The sequence below is a fragment of the Elephantulus edwardii genome, unplaced genomic scaffold (genome assembly GCF_000299155.1).
Source record: "Elephantulus edwardii isolate Elephantulus edwardi_28Jun2011 unplaced genomic scaffold, EleEdw1.0 scaffold00012, whole genome shotgun sequence".
Classification (NCBI taxonomy): Eukaryota; Metazoa; Chordata; class Mammalia; order Macroscelidea; family Macroscelididae; genus Elephantulus; species Elephantulus edwardii.
Window position 1 is genome coordinate 30,396,173 of NW_006399762.1, and position 17,759 is coordinate 30,413,931.

Sequence of the window (17,759 nt, forward strand, 5' to 3'; positions counted from 1 at the left end):
ATGCACATGCTACCTAATTTTAAACCATGCGGTGTTCCCTTGCTCCCGCAGTACAACAGTTATCTGTGAGACTTACAGCCTCTGAAAACTCACTGGAAGATCAACTATTAGTTTGTTCTGACTCTATGGCAATGCAGTTATTTCAAGTTTCTATGCATCTGATAAAAGATTGAAATTGTGATTATTTCATCTTACTTGGATCCGCAATCAAGTCTCCTGATCAAAGATATCAGACAATAAATTGTATTGGGAAAGTCTACAGTCAGAGACTTTCTATATAGTGCGACAACTTTTTTTTTTAGTTATCATCAACAAGATTTAACTTGTATTTCACAAATAATGATATTATTAGATTGTTTTTATATTCAGTTGACTCATCTTTGTTTAGAAAGGGCACAAATATGGTTCTATTCTGTTTAGCTGGCTATCCTGCAAATTTCTTAGCCTGCACAGGTGATTGTTTTTGTTATTGTTATGTGTTGTCGAGTCGTCCAAGACATAGCAACCCTGTGTACAATTGTTCTGAAGCCTGCCTTGTCCCGAGTAAGTCTCACTGACTCCAACACGCCTACCCCCATTGCCCTAGTTACAGTATCAATCCATCTCATCTGGGGTCTTCTTCTCCTGTGCTGTTGCTTCACCTTTTGGAACATGCTGTCCTTCTCCAAGGATCAGACTCTATTGGCCACATGCCCAAAGTATGTAAGAGGGAGTTTCAAAATCTTAGCTTCCAAAGAGAAACTTGGTTTCACTCTCTCCAAGAGAGACCTATTTGTTTTCTTGATGGTCCATGATATGTTCAAGACCCTTCTTCAGCACCACAGCTAAAAGGCATCAATTGTTGCACATTTTCCTCCCTGCCCCCTCTCCCCCTCAGTTTGCTTTTTTCTTTGGGGAAAAAAAAATTCTTTCATTGTCATACAGTTCCTCTCCAGACCACTTTACTATGTAGCATCGATTCTTTTTCTATCATCCTTAGTAGTTATCCAGCTCTCTGATGCATAGCAAGTAATTGTGAAAATCATGGGCTGGATCAGGCATACTTTAGTCTCTAGACTGGCATCATTGCTTTTCAGTATTCTAGAAAGTTACCTGACAGCAGTTTTACCTAATGCAATTCATCTTTTGATTTCCTGACTTCTGTGGCCAAGAGTTTTGATCGTGGAGCTGAGCAAGCTGTAACTATTAACAACCTCAATCTCTTCTCCATTCACCATGGTGCTACCAATCACCCTAGTGGTGAGAATCTTTGTCTTCTTGATGTTGAGCTTCAGTTCATATTGCAGGCTGCAGTTCTTGACCTTATTCAACAAGTGCTTCAGGTCTGCCTCAGTTTCAGCAAGCAGGGTAGTATCATCTGTATAACACAGGTTGATAATGAATCTTCCTTCAATCCTGATGCCACATTACTCCTCATAAAGCTCAGCCTCTCTAATGACCTGTTCTGCATATAGCTTCAAAAGGTATGGAGACAAGATGCATCCTTGACACACTGCCTTTCTGATTTTGAACCATGCACTGTTTCCTTGCTCTGTTCTGAGAACTGCTTTCTGGTCCAAGTATAAGTTGCACATAAGCATGATCAAGTGTTCTGGGATTCTCATTCTTCTCAAGATTAACCATAATTTTTTGTGATCAACAGTCAAATACTTTTGCATAGTCAATAAAACACAGATAGATATTCCTCTTGTACTCTTTGCTTTCTGCCAAGATCCATCTGACATCGACAATAATGTTGCTGATGCCTCAGCCTCTTCTAAACCCAGCCTGTATTTCTAGTAGTTTTTTGTTGATGTTCTAATCCAGTCATTTTTTAACAATCTTCAGCAGGATTTTGCTTGTGTGTGATAAAGAGTGATATTGTATGATAATTTCCACACTTTGTCAGATCACCCTTTTTTTTAAAATGGGAATAAATATGAATCTCTTCTAATCAGTTAGCCAAGTAGTTGTCCTCCAGATTTCTTGGCACAACCTGGTGAGCACATCCAGGGAAGCATCTGTTTGTTAAAAAATATCAATTGGCATTCCATCAATTCCTAGGGCTTTATTTTTTGCCAAACCCTTCAGAGCAGCCTGAACTTCCTCCTTTATCACCATTGCCTCTTGATCATATGTTGTTTCTTGAAATTCTTCTGTGTCCGCCAATTCTTTGACTCTGTACACTCCTTCTATCTTCTTTTCCCCTTTTTAAACATTTTAAAATTAATTTTTATAAAAATTTACAGAGACTTTGGATTTCCATTCATTCATTGTTGCACTTTTCTCCCTGCCCACGCCTCCCCCCCCCAGTACATGCCTCTCTTTGAAAAGTTCCCCCATTGTTTTACAATCCCTCCCCCCAGGTCCACTCCACTATGCAGCCTTTGTTCTGGACTCCTGCCTGTCTTGACAATAATACCTAATCACATATCCCTTTGAAACAGTTTTCTCCCTCATCTGTTTCAATACAATATACATTATTGAACCCATCTTTCTCAGTCTCCCCCCAACCCCGATGTCAGTCCTGTTTTACAACAGTGGCACTATGCAGTATTTGTCCCTTTGTGACTGAGATATTTTACTCAGCATAATGCCCTCCCGTTTTGAATAATATTGCATGAGTTCCTTGTTTTTCAATGCAATGTAGTATTCCATTGTGTGAATATACCACAGCTTCTCTATACATTCGTTTTTTGATAGGCACTTAGGTTGTTTCCAACTCCTTGCTATTGTGAACAAAGCCTCAATAAACATGGGTGTGTATTCCATCTTCTTTTAATACTTTCTGGTTCATTCAATATTCTGCCCAAAGCATCCTTAAGTATTACAACTTGAATCTGTATATTTAAACATTTTATTTCTATTCATTTCCTGAAGACTAGTTTTTTGCCTATACTTCAGTGTTGCTTGAACTTCTTCTTTCTGTACTACTGGGGTTTTGGTGATCTACTCTTGAAAAGACTGGACATTGATCAATTCCTTTTGATACAGTGACTCTTCATATTCTATATATTGATGCTTTGTATGTTAGTCATTATTTTGCCTGTACAATCTCTCAAAATTGCCACTCAAGGCTATAATTTTTTGTGTCTTTCATCATGAAAAATGCTTAGCATACTCTTTCCTTTTTGTTTTCCCTTTTTGCTTTATTACCACGCCTTTGCAAATTGCAAACAATACTTTACTTTGTCTCCTTGAGCCGCCCCTTGAATCTTCTGTTTAGCTCTTCCATCATTTCCTTCATTCACTTAAACTATTGAAAATCCAAATGTATTTTTAAGAGTCTCTACCCTAAATAGAAGGGAGTTCTGGTGACACATTCCATAGAAATTATGCTACTAACCCCAAGACTATGCTTTGCTCATGGTCCTAATCCATCAGCCATTCCATAGAAGAAAGATTGCCAGTCTTCCCCCATGCAATTTACAGCCTTGAAAACTCACTGGAGGGCCAGGTATGAGTTGGTTCAAACTTATAGCAATGAGAAAGAGAGGGAGAAAGCCATATAACCTTAGAAGCCTCTGAAAATGACTCTGGCAAAAATCACAAGATAGATTAAGTAACAACAGTAAAACAATAATAGTAACAATAATTCACTGAGTCATTGAGATGGGCACTTAGCTATCACTCATATCATTTAATCAGTAAATGTTGTTAAGAACACTGTTCTAGGTGCTAATGAAACAACCAACAGTGACAAAGTAAGCAAGAACCCTCTCCCCCTCCCCCAGGAGCTTACATTTCAGAGGATATGGCATCTACATCATGTTCTTTCTGCCATGAAAACCTTGCTATCTCCATTTAAATGTACATGACATCCACTGCTAGTCACTTATTCATCCTTCTTGTTTGCTGGCTTGGTTAAATTAGTGCTGCTGCAAGAGAAATATCATAAGCACGTAGCTTTAAAGAACAGACATTTATTGTCTCAACTTTGGAGGCTAAAACTCTGAATTTAGGGCACTAGTTATCAAAGGAAGCTGTCTGTTGGATTTAGCAAAAGAGCCTTGTCTCAGTACCAGCACTCGGTTCCCCAGTTTCTGGGCAATCAACTTCCTTCTACCCCTCACTCTCATCTGTACTTGTTCCTGTGTCTGATCTGCTCCGTCTGTATTTGAGAAATAGAGGGGATTACATTTAGGACATCCCCTGCACTTGTATGGCTTCATTAGCATAATAAAGAAAACTCTCTTTTAAAATAGAATCACATCCAAAGTATAGGAATTAGGATTTCAACACTTATTTGGAGGTGTAGGGTACACAGTTCAATCCATAACTCATACTGACAGGATTTGAGCTAACAATGTACCCAGCTAAAAATACCTCTTCCCAAATCTGTGGTTCTCAGAAGCGTGTGTGTGTGTGTGTGTGTGTGTGTAAAAAACAAAATAATGAAATACAGAGAGTAGTTGTTAGGGAGGCAATCTATCTCACCAACATGAAAAATAAGAAGCTTCAAAAGGAAGTGGTTTTATTACCTGGAGGAAGCAATACTGGAAGTGGAAGAGACATCTCAAGGTTCTAAGGTGAAAAGTCATGTGTTATGGGTTATTAAGAAAAATTTTGTAAAAAGCCAGTAAGCTGAACTATTCTTTGACTAGTAATTTAAAGAAGTCTTCCTGTGTGAGAAAAATATGGCTCCTTTTGGTCACATCCTTTGTATGGATTGAATTATTCACCATTCTCCCAGATGCTTGTTACAATCCTAACAATACCTGTGGATGCAGTGCTATTTGGGAATAGTGCTTTCTTCGTTATGCTAATAAAGCCATATCACAGTTAGGGATATCTTAAATCTAAACCTTTTTAAAAACTGCTTTTATTCTATACTGGTTTATTTACGAAGTTCTAATATATTGTTTTCCACACCTGATCTTTCCCATTTCCTTCACATCCCCCCATCAAATCATATAAAACTATGATTACCTCCCCCTCCCCTGCCTGTACGTCCTCCCCCGCCCCAAACCGCTTGGATCCTCATACTCATTCTACAATAACGGTTTTTCACAGTATTTGTCCTATGGGACTGAGTTAGTTCACTTAGTATAATGCTTTCCTGTCTCTCCCAAATTAGGTAGTAATTTAAAAATATCATTGCTCCTGTGTGCTGTGTAGTATCCCATCCTATGAATGTGCCATAATTTCTCAAACCATTCAATTGTGGTTGGACATTTGGGTTCTTTCCATGTTCTTGTGATGGTGAATAATTCCACTATTAACATTGGTGATTTAAGTCAGAACAGGAGCACAGTAGGCAGAGAGACACTTGAGGAAAAATTGGAGGAGGCTGTCAGGCACAAGTGTGTATTTCCCAGGAGCCAAGGACCTCTGGAGCCACAGAAGGTAAGACAAGTTCTTTTCCCAGAGGTAACAGAACCTTGACATTAGCCAAGACTCTATGTTTAGATTGTTGGGCTACTGAACTCTCAGGAGGATTTCTTCAGTCTAGAGCGTAAGGAGCTGCACTACCAGCCCTAAAGCAGGTGGTTCAAATTCACTAACTGATCCAAGGGAGAGAGATGGGTAATCTCCTCTGCAATTTACATTCTCTGAAAACCTGCTGGAGGATCAACTATGTTGTTGTTGTTGTGTACCATCAAATTGAAACCAATTCATAAATGACCTTCCAGCAGGTTTTCCGAGTCAGTAAATCGCAGGGAAGATTATCCATCTTTCTTCTGTAGAGTAGCTGATAGGTTCAAACAAGATACCTTTGTATTGAGAGCACAATTCTTTACCACTAAGCCACTAGAACTCCATAACCAGGCTTTTTATTGGTTAAGTGATTGTCTTAAGTCAGCTGTAAGTCAGTTCCAACTCAACAGCACATACCAACCACAGTAAACTCTGAAGAAATAGTATTCTGATATTTAAAGTACTCATTTGTGGTATTTCTCTTACAGCAACATTAGGAAACGAAGACATCTTTTTAATCAGGTTTCAATTCTAGGAGGCAAATGCCACCCTAACTGATTTAAGCAATTTGCTCAAGACCACAGAGTTAATGGTGATGTGGTCAGAATTAAAACACGGACATGTCTGACGCTGCCATAGAAATATTTTGTGTTGATTATTCATTTATTTCCTGTGTGGATTCATGTCTTGTTGACCCATAGAGTCCACTTTGCTCCTAGCATATTCTCTGAACCTGACAGATTACCTCTTACTCCCAACATCTGGAATAAAATGTCCTAATTTTTTCAGGAAGCTCTGATGGCATAGTTTGTAGGGTGGTACACTGCTAATCCAAAAGATGCAATTTTCTGGCAGATCAATGCCACCAGCAGCTCCAAGGGAGAAAAATGGGCAATCTCCTCCCACATGAGTTACAGCCTCTGGAAACCCCTTAGAAGAGTTGGTTCTGACGGGACCACAATGAATTTGCGTTTGAAATTCTCAGCTGCTATTTCTGTGTCTCCCTTCTCTCTTCTTTCTCTCATGAACACACACATGCATGTACATATGCACGTCCTGATAATAATGCTACGGAATTTATTTAGGTAGCCTACATTGTAGCATCTCCCATGTGAGATTATGATGTGTTCCAATAATAAAGATGCAAATTCCTGCTAGAGGGCCATACAGGAGGCACATTATGTAAGAAAATACAGTAGCTGTCATTGAACAACAAAGCAACACCAACTATACCTTCAAAGAATAAAAAGCTTTAAATTGTCTCTCTAAGGATAAACTCACCTTCAGGAAAAAGCATTAAAAGAATTATAATTTATTTGTAACAAACTGCTTTTAGTTGTGGTTCTCAGCACAGTGTGCATGAAGTTAACAAATGAACTTAAATGTACTAACCTCTCAATTTTTTTTAAAAAAACTTGGAAACATTACAAACTATAAATGCATCTAAGGGGATCAATTATAGTTTTGATTAGCTACTGCTATAAAACAAATTACCAAAACACTTAAGAGGATTTAAAGAACAGCATTTCATTTCCTTGTAAAATTCTGTGGCTCAAGTGGGTTTTGCTATATGGCTTTTCTGCTTCACTTGATGTCAATAAGGCTGCAGTCATCAGGAACCTGGAGAGCTGCAGCATACCAGATGCCTCATTCATGAGTCTAGTGGCTTTACTGTGACAGCTAAACGGGTCTCAGGAAATATATTCTGGAATAGCTGAATCACATACTTAGTCCGTGTAATCTCAGTTCTACCCTCTCTCTACACAACTTCTCCACATGATGTTCCCAACAAGATAGTAGCCTAGGATCGACACAATGTCTTTTCTGTTGCATTACATTAGTTAAAGGAAGTTCTGGAGTCAATAATTTCAGTAGAGTGTAAAGCGCTCAGTGGTATGAATCCAATAAGTATAGTCCACTGAGGACTGTCTCTAGAAAATAACTACCACAATTCCTGTCCACTCTATAAAATGTGAAAAGGCTGCTTCAAACGCTATCCCTCCACAGAAGATGTTATGTCTTATCATGAGGTTATGGATCATCAAGAGGTACAGAAATTGGGAACATCTAGAAATTGCATATATTCACCAAATCTAACTTCTTTGTTTTCAAAAATAAAGCAGGAATTCTGAAAAAAAATAATACATTTATCAAATTTCCACACATAAATCCTCTATGCTTTATAAACAGATGGGTTAATTTAATAGTCTCAAGATAATAGTAATTTAGACACAATTTCTAAATATTAGAATTGTATTTACAATAGGCTCTGGGTTATCACTTTTTATACATGATTTTACTTAATCTTCAAAAAATCCCTGTGGGTAGATATCACTATCTCCAATTTCTAAATTAAAAACAAGCTCACTGGGGGGGAAAAAAAAAGAACAAAAAGCTCACTGACATTTTATAACATGCCTAACAAAACATCTAACAATAGGACAATCCAGGATTTAAACCCAAGCCAACTTGTTTTCTTAATTGCTTTACCTTTTCCCACTGTTTTCCAAAATTTTTACATAATGATGTCAATTTCCATGGAAATGAGAACCATTTCTCTTTCTTCCATTTCTAAATATTTAGAACTCATTTCCTATCCATACTTCCCCTCTGACGTGTTGCATATATTTTGCATATTCCGTAACATATTGCATATTCCATCTCTGATATATCCATATCCTCCCCCTGCCAGTGAGTAAATTCCAATTCCTAGAGACCTATTTTGTCATTGTTATTAGGTACCATCGAGTCAAGTACAAGTCATAACAATTCTATGGACAGCAGACCTGAAACCTGCCCTACTCTATGCCATCCTCATCATCTCTGACACACTAGAACCCATTGCTGAAGTCACAATATCAATCCATCTCATTGGGGATCTTCCTATCCTTTGTTGACATTCTATCTTTCCAAGCATAATATTCCTTTCTAATGGATAGCCTTACCTAGCTACATGTCTAAATTATGAAAGATGAAGCTTCATTATCCTTGCCTCCCAGGAGCAGTCTGGCCACACCTCTTCCAGGACCTGTTTGTTCTTTTGGCAGTCCATTGGATGATAGTCAGTACCTTTCTCCAGCACCACAACTCAAAGACATCAATTCTTCTGTCATCCTTATTCTTTGTCAAACTCTGTGATGTGTAGCAGATGAATGAGAAGACCATAGCCTGATTCAGGTGCACGTTAGTTTTCAAACTGACACCATTGCTTTTCAGTATTTTGATTAGTTTACTGACAGGAGACTTACTCAACGTAATAGGTCTGATTTCCTGCCTCCTGGAACCAAGGGTGTTAGTTGTTAATCCAAGCAAGATGAAATCATTGGCAACTTCAATCCTTGCTCTTTCTGTCACAATGTTGACTATTGAGTCTGTGATTGGGATCTTTGATTTCTTGATGTTGAGATGTAATCCATATCGAAGGCTGTAGTCCTTGATCTCCTCTCCTCACTTTTCACAAGCAAAATTGCGTGCAAAATGACCTATATGACAGCATAAAACTAACCTACAGGGTTTCTAAGGTTGTGAATCTTTACAGACACAGTAAATATTACACACGTTTCCATAGGAGTGGCTAGGGAATTTGAATATCACCCTTTTTTTTAATCAGTCAATATTTAACCACAACTCCTTCCTATCTGCATTGCCAGATAAAATTTAAAGTCTTTAATTAATTTATTTTCTATTTTTTCAGGAGCACAAAGACAATTGCCCAGAGTTCTCAGATATAGGAACATATTCTCCTGTGCTTATACTTGAAATTTATCCAAATCTCAAGGTTATTGAGTAAAATTCTTATCCTAGTTTATCGAGGTATCAGGCAAGTTTCCCCTTTGGCATTAACACTGTGAATAAAATTCTTGTTTATGTCATTTAAGGACAGAGAAACAGGTCACCTGTGCTTTTGACTTTGTGGTAACATGGATTTAAGTATCTCACTGAAAATCAGCTTACTTTATGAAATATGAGATCTCTAGGGATGAACATTGTGAGCAAACTATATATGTCAATTGTCAATGGAGGCTACTGTACTTTGTTCTATCAATAACAGATGACTATTTGAAGAATTTATGGGCATTGCCCTGTTTATCAACTAGAAAATAATTTGCTCTCACTTCCAACTTTGAAAATCTTTCAAGTTAAAGCTCAAGAGCCACTTCCTCCCAATATTTTTATCATTATCTGAGCTGAAATTAATCTGTATTTAGTAAGTTATATTAATTATCTATTTCTGCAGGGGGAATCACCTCAAACCTTAGTAACTTAAAAAAACTATTTGTTTACATTAATCATATGGGTTCATAATTTAGACTCAGCCCAAACTGAACAAGATACCTTCATATGGTGTCGACAAAGTTATTCCTGAGTTTGCAGTCACCTGGTGGTTTGATGGAGGACCAGCTGGTTGCAAAGTGTTTTTATTCTCAAATGTGAGGTCTTGGCTGATCATAATGGCTAGGAAGTTTGGGTCCCTCTCTCTGTCTCTCTGAGGAGAGTTGTCATATTTTATTGGTTAAAGAGATTTATAAGGAGAGCTCAGGAAGGAAAGGTAAATATGATTCCATTCCCTTTTCCCTCCTCATTGTTGTTGTTGTTGTTGTTGATTGCCATTGAGTCGAGGTCGACTCATGGTGACTCTATGAACAAAAGCCCTAATTTAGCCTTTCCACAGCTATCTTTGTTTCTCCAAGTTCATAGAGTTTCCCGAGGCATGTGGTTTAGGAAGTGGATGTCATTCCTGTTTTCCAAATTGTTTTACAATTGGGAGCTCCACCAAACACTGTCTACAATGGGAAACCATTCTGGTATTTGATATCCCCATGGCACAAGGTTCAACATCATAGCAAATCGATATAGTATCATACCATACCTCATATAGCACATTGACAAAGAGTGATGTTCTGAGTGGAATAATGTTCCTCCAAGATATATCTAATTATGTTGATAGATGAAACCACCATTGAGATGTAATATTCTGACTTCAGCTCTTCGCACATTTCATTATAATACTTTGCTTTGTTTTCCCGAGCTACCCTTTTAAATCTTCTATTTGGCTCCTTAATTTCTCCTTTTTCCTCATTAAATAGGTTTAATTTTCTTGTCAAATACCAGATTACCCTAGATTGTTGTTGTTATGTGCTGTCAAGTCACCTGCAGCACATAGCAAACCTATGCACAACACCTCTGAATACAGCCCTGGCCTGACCAGTCTCACTAATTTCGACACACCAACTCTCATTGCCCCAGTTACTGTATCAAGCCATCTCATCTAAGGTCTTCCTCTCCTAAGCTCTCTCTCCACCTTTCCAAGCATGATGTCCTTCTCCAAGCACTGGTATATCCTGACCACATGTCCAAAGTATGTGATACAGAGCTTCAAAATTCTAGTTTTCAAGGAGAGACATGATTTCACCCTCTCCAAAATAGACCTATTTGTTTTCCTGGCAGTTCATGGAATGTTCAAGACTCTTCTGCACCAAAATTCGAAGGCATTGATTTTTCTTCTGTCATCCTTCTTTAGTCATTATCCAGCTCTCTGAAGCTTAACAACTAATTTTAAAGACCATGTCCTGGATTAGGCACATTTTAGTCTCTAGATTGACATCATTGCTTTTCAGTACTCTAGAGAGGTCCCTGACAGCAGATTTTCCTAATGCAATTCATCATTGATTTCCCGACTGCTTGTGTTAACAGTGTTGCTTGTGGAGCCAAGCCAGCTGTAATTGTTAACAACCTCAGTCTCTTCCCTATCTATCATGGTGCTGCCAATTGGCCCAGTGGGGAGAATCCTTGTCTTCTTGATGATAAACTTCAATCCATATTGAAGACTACAGTCCTTGACCCTCTGCAGCAAGTGCTTCAGGTCTTCTTGTCTCAGCAAGCAAGTTTGTGTTATCTGCACAATGGAGGTTATTGAGTCTTCCTCCAATCCTGATGCCACATTTCTCCTCACAAAGCCCTGTTTCCTGAATGATCTGTTCGGCATATAGATTGAAAAGGTATGAAGACAGGATACATCCCTGATGTGTTTTTTTCCTGATTTTGAACTATGCAGTGTTTTCCTGCTCTGTTTTAAGGACTGCTTCCTAGTGCAAATATAAGTTTTGCGTAAGCACAATCAAGTATTCTTGGATTCTCATTTTCCTCAAGGTTAGCCACAATGTATTGTGATCCACACAGTCAAATGCTTTTGCATAGTCAATGAAACACAAATAGACATTCCTCTGTTACACTCTGCTTTCTGCCAAGATCCATCTGGCAATGGCAATAATGTCTCTAGTGCCACTATCTCTTCTAAACCCAAAATATATTTCTGGTAGTTCTCTGTCAATGTGCTGTTACAGTTATTTCAGGATAATCTTCAGCAGGATTTTGCTAGTGTGTGACATTAATGATAAATATGAATCTCTCTCAGTCCGTTGGACAAGTAGTTGTCCTTCAGATGTTTTGGCACAACAGGGTAGCATCTGTTTGTTGAAATACATCAGTTGGTATTCCAATTCCTAGGGCTTTAGTTTTTTGCCAAGTCCTTCAGAGAAGCCTGAACATCTTTCTTCATCTCTTGAGCATATGTTATTTCTTGACATTCTTCTGTACCAGTCAATTCTTTGTGGTACAATGACTCTGTAACTCCTTCCATCTTCTTTTAATACTTCTTGAATAATTCAATATTCTGCCCATAGTATCTCTAAGCATTGTGCTCATGGCTTGAATTTATTCTTAGTTTCTTCAGCTTAAGAAATGCTGAGTGAGATCTGTCCTTTTAATTTTCTCACTCCAGCTCCTTGCACACTTTATTTTAATACTTTACCTTGTCTTTCTGAGCTACCCTTCTAAATCTTCTATTCGGCTCCTTAATTTCTTGATTTCTTCCCTTTGCTTTTGCTTTTGATGCTCTAGTGCACTATTCAGAGTCTCTTCTGACAATCATTTTGGTCTTTTCTTCTTCTTCTTCCTTCTTTGTAATGATTGTTTGCATTCCTCATGAATGATAGTCTTGAAAGCCTTCCACAGCTCATCATAGATAGGTGTATTTATTACTGCATTCTCATTTCTGTTCTACTGGTCTATGTGTCTCTCATTGTATACATACCATGCTGCTTTGATTATTACAGCTGTATAGGAGCTTTTTGAGATGCATATAATTTTATTTTTGTTTTATAGAAATGCTTTGCTTAGTCAGTGTCTCTTTCCTTTCCAAAGAAACTTTCCTATTTCCTTTTCTTATTTGGGTAGATACCTGAGTAGAAATACAATAGAGCATATTTAGAGTGGACTAGTAGATATGACACCCGAGTCCTCAGCCCTCATATTGGCAAACACAAAAAAAGGAGGAGGAACTATTGTAAGCAAGTACTAATGACTGGAATTGTTATATAAGAAATATGAATCTAGCAAAATTGGACATTGTTAAAAAACAAATTGTTATTGTTTTTTGCTGTTGAGTCACTTGTGACTCATAGCAACCCTATGTACAACAGCCCTAAACCCTGCTCTATCCTGTGCCAACATTATTGTCTCTGATACACCTCCCCCATTGTCCCAGTGACTGAGTCAATCCATCTCATCGAGGGTCTTTTTATCTTATGCTGTCCCACCATGCTCCCCAGCATAATGTTCCTCTCCGAGGAGCAATCCCTCATTGTAACATGTACAAAGTATGTCAGACAAAGCTTCAGAATCCTTGACTCCAGGGAGTAGCCTGGTCTAACCTCCTCCAGGATGAAACTGTTCTCCTAGCAGTCCATGGTATATTCAATTTTCCAGCACCACAGCTCAGAGGCATCAATTATCTATTACTCCTATTCAGGGTACAATGATGGTTCAGTGGTACAATTCTCAACTTCCATGAGGAAACTGCAGTTTAGTATTTGGCTGTGCATCTCAAGCACAGCCATCACTTACATGTCGCTTGCTATCATGCTGAGCAGTTTGCAGTGCCATTTCCAAACTAAGATCAACTAGGAAAAGCCTTGGAATATAATTAGGAAAAATTGTTATTATTATTTGATTTGGAGTTGGAACCAAATCATAGTTCAATCTCCAGTAGGTTTTCAAAGACTATACATCACACAGGAAGAAACTGTCCATTTTTTTCCCATGGAGCAGTTGGTAAATTCAAACTGCTTGCCTTTAGTTCGGCAGCATCAAATGGTTAAATCCTTCTGTGTGTGTCACTGTGACTCAGGGCCAACTCTGCAGGATCAATTTAATACTATTTTTATATCTCTAATTATTTTTGTAACAAATAAATATGTGTGTGTGTGTGTGTGTGTGTGTTTTCTTCTCAAAGAATATTTGGCATCAAATTTCTAATATGACTACCTACTTGGAAAGCAATGAAATTGGCTGTATATATAGAAAGGACTTTTTCTTTATATCTATTTCTGAACTGTTTTGATATTTTTATAATGAATGTTTATTGCATATCATGTTTAAAATGCAAACAAAGATAATTTTTTTCCCAAACTCTTAGCCTACATGATAGTGTTATGTACTGTTCCTTAACTTGGCATCTGTCTTCAAGAAGTTCACAAGCCAGCATTCTCTTTGAAAATCCTTAGAGAGACTAAAATGCCCACTCATCTTTTCTCACATTTTCTGTAATTATTTTTTAAAATCTTACCAGAGTAAGAAGATAAATAGATCTGTTTATGATTTTCTTGGCATAAAAACATAGTTAAAAAGCAAATAAAGACAAAGGACACACATTCAACAAAAGAGATCTTGTGTTAGTTTTTTAATCTATATATAAAATCTACATATAAGAGATAATATAAATATATTTATAGACATAAAATCTGAAAACATTGTGACTAAAGTCAGTAATGCTATTAAAAAACTGAAGTCATTCATTCTTCAGAATGAAGTAAGTAGTTTTGAGAACCCATGAATGTAGGTAGCATCACCGGGTGCTTGAATAGCCAGCACACACACTTATCAAAGACAATGGCCAAGAATAAATGAAGAGGGTAGAAGCCCAGGAATGTGTTTCAGATAGCAAGCCAAAAAGCTTTAAGACTAAAAGCTAAGCCAAGCCAGTCACTACAAATCGTAAGATAAACATTATGCATGATGAAAAAGTCAACAGAGTAAATAAAGCCTTTAGAGATATACAAAATGAATTTGCACATTTCTCAAAAGACCTTTCCCTTGAACGTCTGCACAAACAATTGGTTTATCACCAGCAGCATGAAAAAGAACCAGTGAATGTTGATAAGGCCAAATAACTAAAGGAGCATTTGTGGCCTCTTGGCAAGAAGCTGTGCTGCAATCCCAAAGGCAGGTAGTTTGAATCCCATCAGCTGCTCCATGGAAGAAAGATGGCAATCTCCTCTCATGTAATTAATTGCCTCTGAAAACGCACTGGAGGGTCAGCTATGGGTCACTTCTGACTTGACAGTACATAACAACAACAACACAACTAATAGTTCTGTTATAATAACCATGATGATGATGTATTGGACTTTTGTACCTCGTCCTCAGAAAAGATGAATAAAAGTAATGTTAGCTGCATGTGGCCTCTGGCTTCTTGGGGAGAGGCAGGTAAGGAAGACTCCAGGTGCTTGTGGCTTTCTCTATGCCTCACTGAGGGTCCACAGAGCTGACTTGCCAGATGAACTATGGGTCTCTGGCCCAGAGTTGGCCAGCATTTGGGCATGCCGGAATGGTAAAATACTGAAGGACCCTCAGGCCTGTTTTTCATTGTTTTTGTTCAAACAGTCTTCTAGGTCGTATAGCTCTGGTGTGTTCACTTGCTGCACAGGGGTAACTTGTGGTCTCTGTGAAGCTGAACACTATGACACTGATGTGTCAAATGCATTAACGGTTACCCATGGTGGACAGTGTTTGGTGGAGCTCCCCGGTTGAAACAAGCTTGGAAGCAGGAGTGGCATCCACTTCTGTAAACAGCTTGCCTCCAGAAAACCTATGAACCTGGAAAAAGGATGGAAGTCACACACGCAAGTGTTGAGGACTTTTGTTCTTAGGGTTGCTATGAGTCGCCTACACTTCAACGGCACTTAACAACAACAACAACAACAACATCAAGAAAACAAATATTCTCACCTCTGGGCTGATTGGCAGCACCATGATGGATGGTGAAGAGGTTGAGATGGTCAACAGCTTCAGTTTGCTTGGCTTTACAATCAACACTCTTGGTACCAGCAGCCAATAAATTAAAAGACAAATTGCATTGGGAAAGTCTGCTGTCAGATACCTCTCCAAAGTACTGAAGAGCAATGATGTCAGTCTGGAGACTACAGTGTGCCTGATACAGATCATAGTCTTTACAATTACTTGCTCTGTATTAGAAAGTTGGACAAGGACTAGAGATGAAAGAAGGAGAATTGATGCCTTTGAGCTGTGGTGCTGGAGAAGAGTATTGAATATACCATGGACTGCTAGGAGAACAAATGAGTTCATCCTGGAGAAGCCAGGCTGCTCCTTGGAGGCAAGGATTCTGAAGCTTTGTCTGACGTACTTTGGACGTGTTGCAAGGTGGATCAGTCCTCGGAGAGGGGCATCATGCTTGGCAAGGTGGAGAGACAGCATAAGGAGAGTAAGACCCTTGATGAGATGGGTTGATTCAGTGACTGGAGTAATGGTGATAGGTGTATCAGAGACAATAAGATTGGCACAGGATAGAACAGAGTTTAGGGCTGTTGTACATAGGCTTGCTATGAGTCACAAGTGACTCGACGGCACATAACAACGATAAAAAAGAAAAAAGAATGAAGTAAGCATTTGCCATAAAATAAAATGTGATAACATTTGGAAGGCAATGAAAATGAAAAACCAAGCAATATACTTATTGTTAATGAGGGACTTCAGCAAATACACATACATGCATCTGAGATGAAATTCAGGGCCTGTGTGTTTACAGTGCACCTAAAGACTGTGGTATGGATTAAATTGTGTTTCCTGAAACTGTGTGCTGTAAATATTAGCCTGTGATTATAATCCTATTTGAGAGTGGATTCTCTGTATTATTCATGGGAAAGATTAGTAGAGATTATATTTTGAGTCTATTTATTCAAGACAGAAGCTGAGAGGTTGCTGTGAGTTGTACTCAACTCAATGGCAACTAACAACAACAACAAACAACAGAAGCTGAGAAGGGGAAAGAGATATAACACATGAAAATCACCCAGAAAGAGAAGCTCCAAGAGACAAAGATTTTCTTCCAGAAACAGAAGGAAACTCTAGAGCCCTGAATTTGGACTTCTAATTGCCTAAACTGTGAGAGGTCTGGTGGCCTAGTGAGTAGGGAGTTACACTGACAACTCAAAGGCAGGTAGTTCAAATCCACTAGCTATTCCACAGGAAAAAGATGGGCTATCTCCTCCCATGCAATTTACAGCCTCCGAAAATCCACTGTAGGGTCTACCATGACTTAGTTTCAACTCTATAGCAATGAGTTGAATGATTGTGAATCTGTGAGAAAATACATTTCTGTTTTCAAACCACTTATTTGTGGTGTTTCTGTTATATCAGCAATAGGTAACCAATAGGTGGACTGAGCATTTCTTTCTCTCCTGGGAGGCTTGGTGATTCAGGAAGAAACATAAAACCAAAAGCAAAGAGAGGTTATTAAAAAATTATTTCCTGTTACATTGCAGGACTCAAGGAGTGAGTAAACATACCGATTAGTTGCATGGTCGGTTCCACATCTGTTGTGGCCTCTTCCAACAATGACAGCAGCTTGGCTGAGATCTGATGCACGGATTCAATGTTGCTAAACAAGCTATCCACGTCTAGTCTTTCAATCTGAAGAAACACAAACACAGCACCAGCTGACAAGGGGAACACTCTGGATTGGGAAGGCTTTGCTCCTTCTAAACAGCACTTTACATGCCCACCCAGGCTGCCTTTGCCATTTCGGTAAACATTTTAATTTAAAATTTCTTCAGTAAATATGTACTGTTTATACTCAAGAAACTAGAATGTCCCATCTGTTATCTCTTTATTTTGAATGAATTTAAATATTTGAGTGCACATCTGTACATTGTGCCCAGAAATGCAGACTGGGGAGATATGAACAACCTAATAAATATTTTTATTAACTTCTCTCGATGAAGATATATGGAGTTCTTGGGTTAAGTGCACTATCAGCAATAGGTAACCAATAGGTGGACTGAGCATTTCTATCTCTCCTGGGAGGCTTGGTGATTCAGGAAGAAACATAAAACCAAAAGCAAAGAGAGAAAGCGCCATACTGCTTTCCACAGGGGTTGCACCATTTTACACTCCCACCAACAGTGAATCAGGGTTCCAGGTTCTCCACAACCTCGCCAGCATTTGTTGCTTGCTGTTCTGTTAAATTTTGCTATTTTGACTGGGGTGAGATGATATCTCATAGT

The 17,759-nt window shown here is 38.5% G+C and overlaps 1 protein-coding gene and 1 pseudogene across 1 annotated transcript in view; one reads left to right on the forward strand and one right to left on the reverse strand.

Moving 5' to 3' along the window:
- Positions 1–17,759, reverse strand: part of ARHGEF38 (Rho guanine nucleotide exchange factor (GEF) 38) — a 271,058-nt gene that overhangs the window by 97,856 nt on the left and 155,443 nt on the right. The window contains exon 3 of the mRNA XM_006881117.1: positions 17,043–17,166. Within this exon, the coding sequence (XP_006881179.1) occupies positions 17,043–17,166 (124 nt within the window). The remainder of the gene's footprint in view (positions 1–17,042; positions 17,167–17,759) is intronic.
- LOC102857324 lies at positions 14,347–14,627 on the forward strand (annotated as a pseudogene).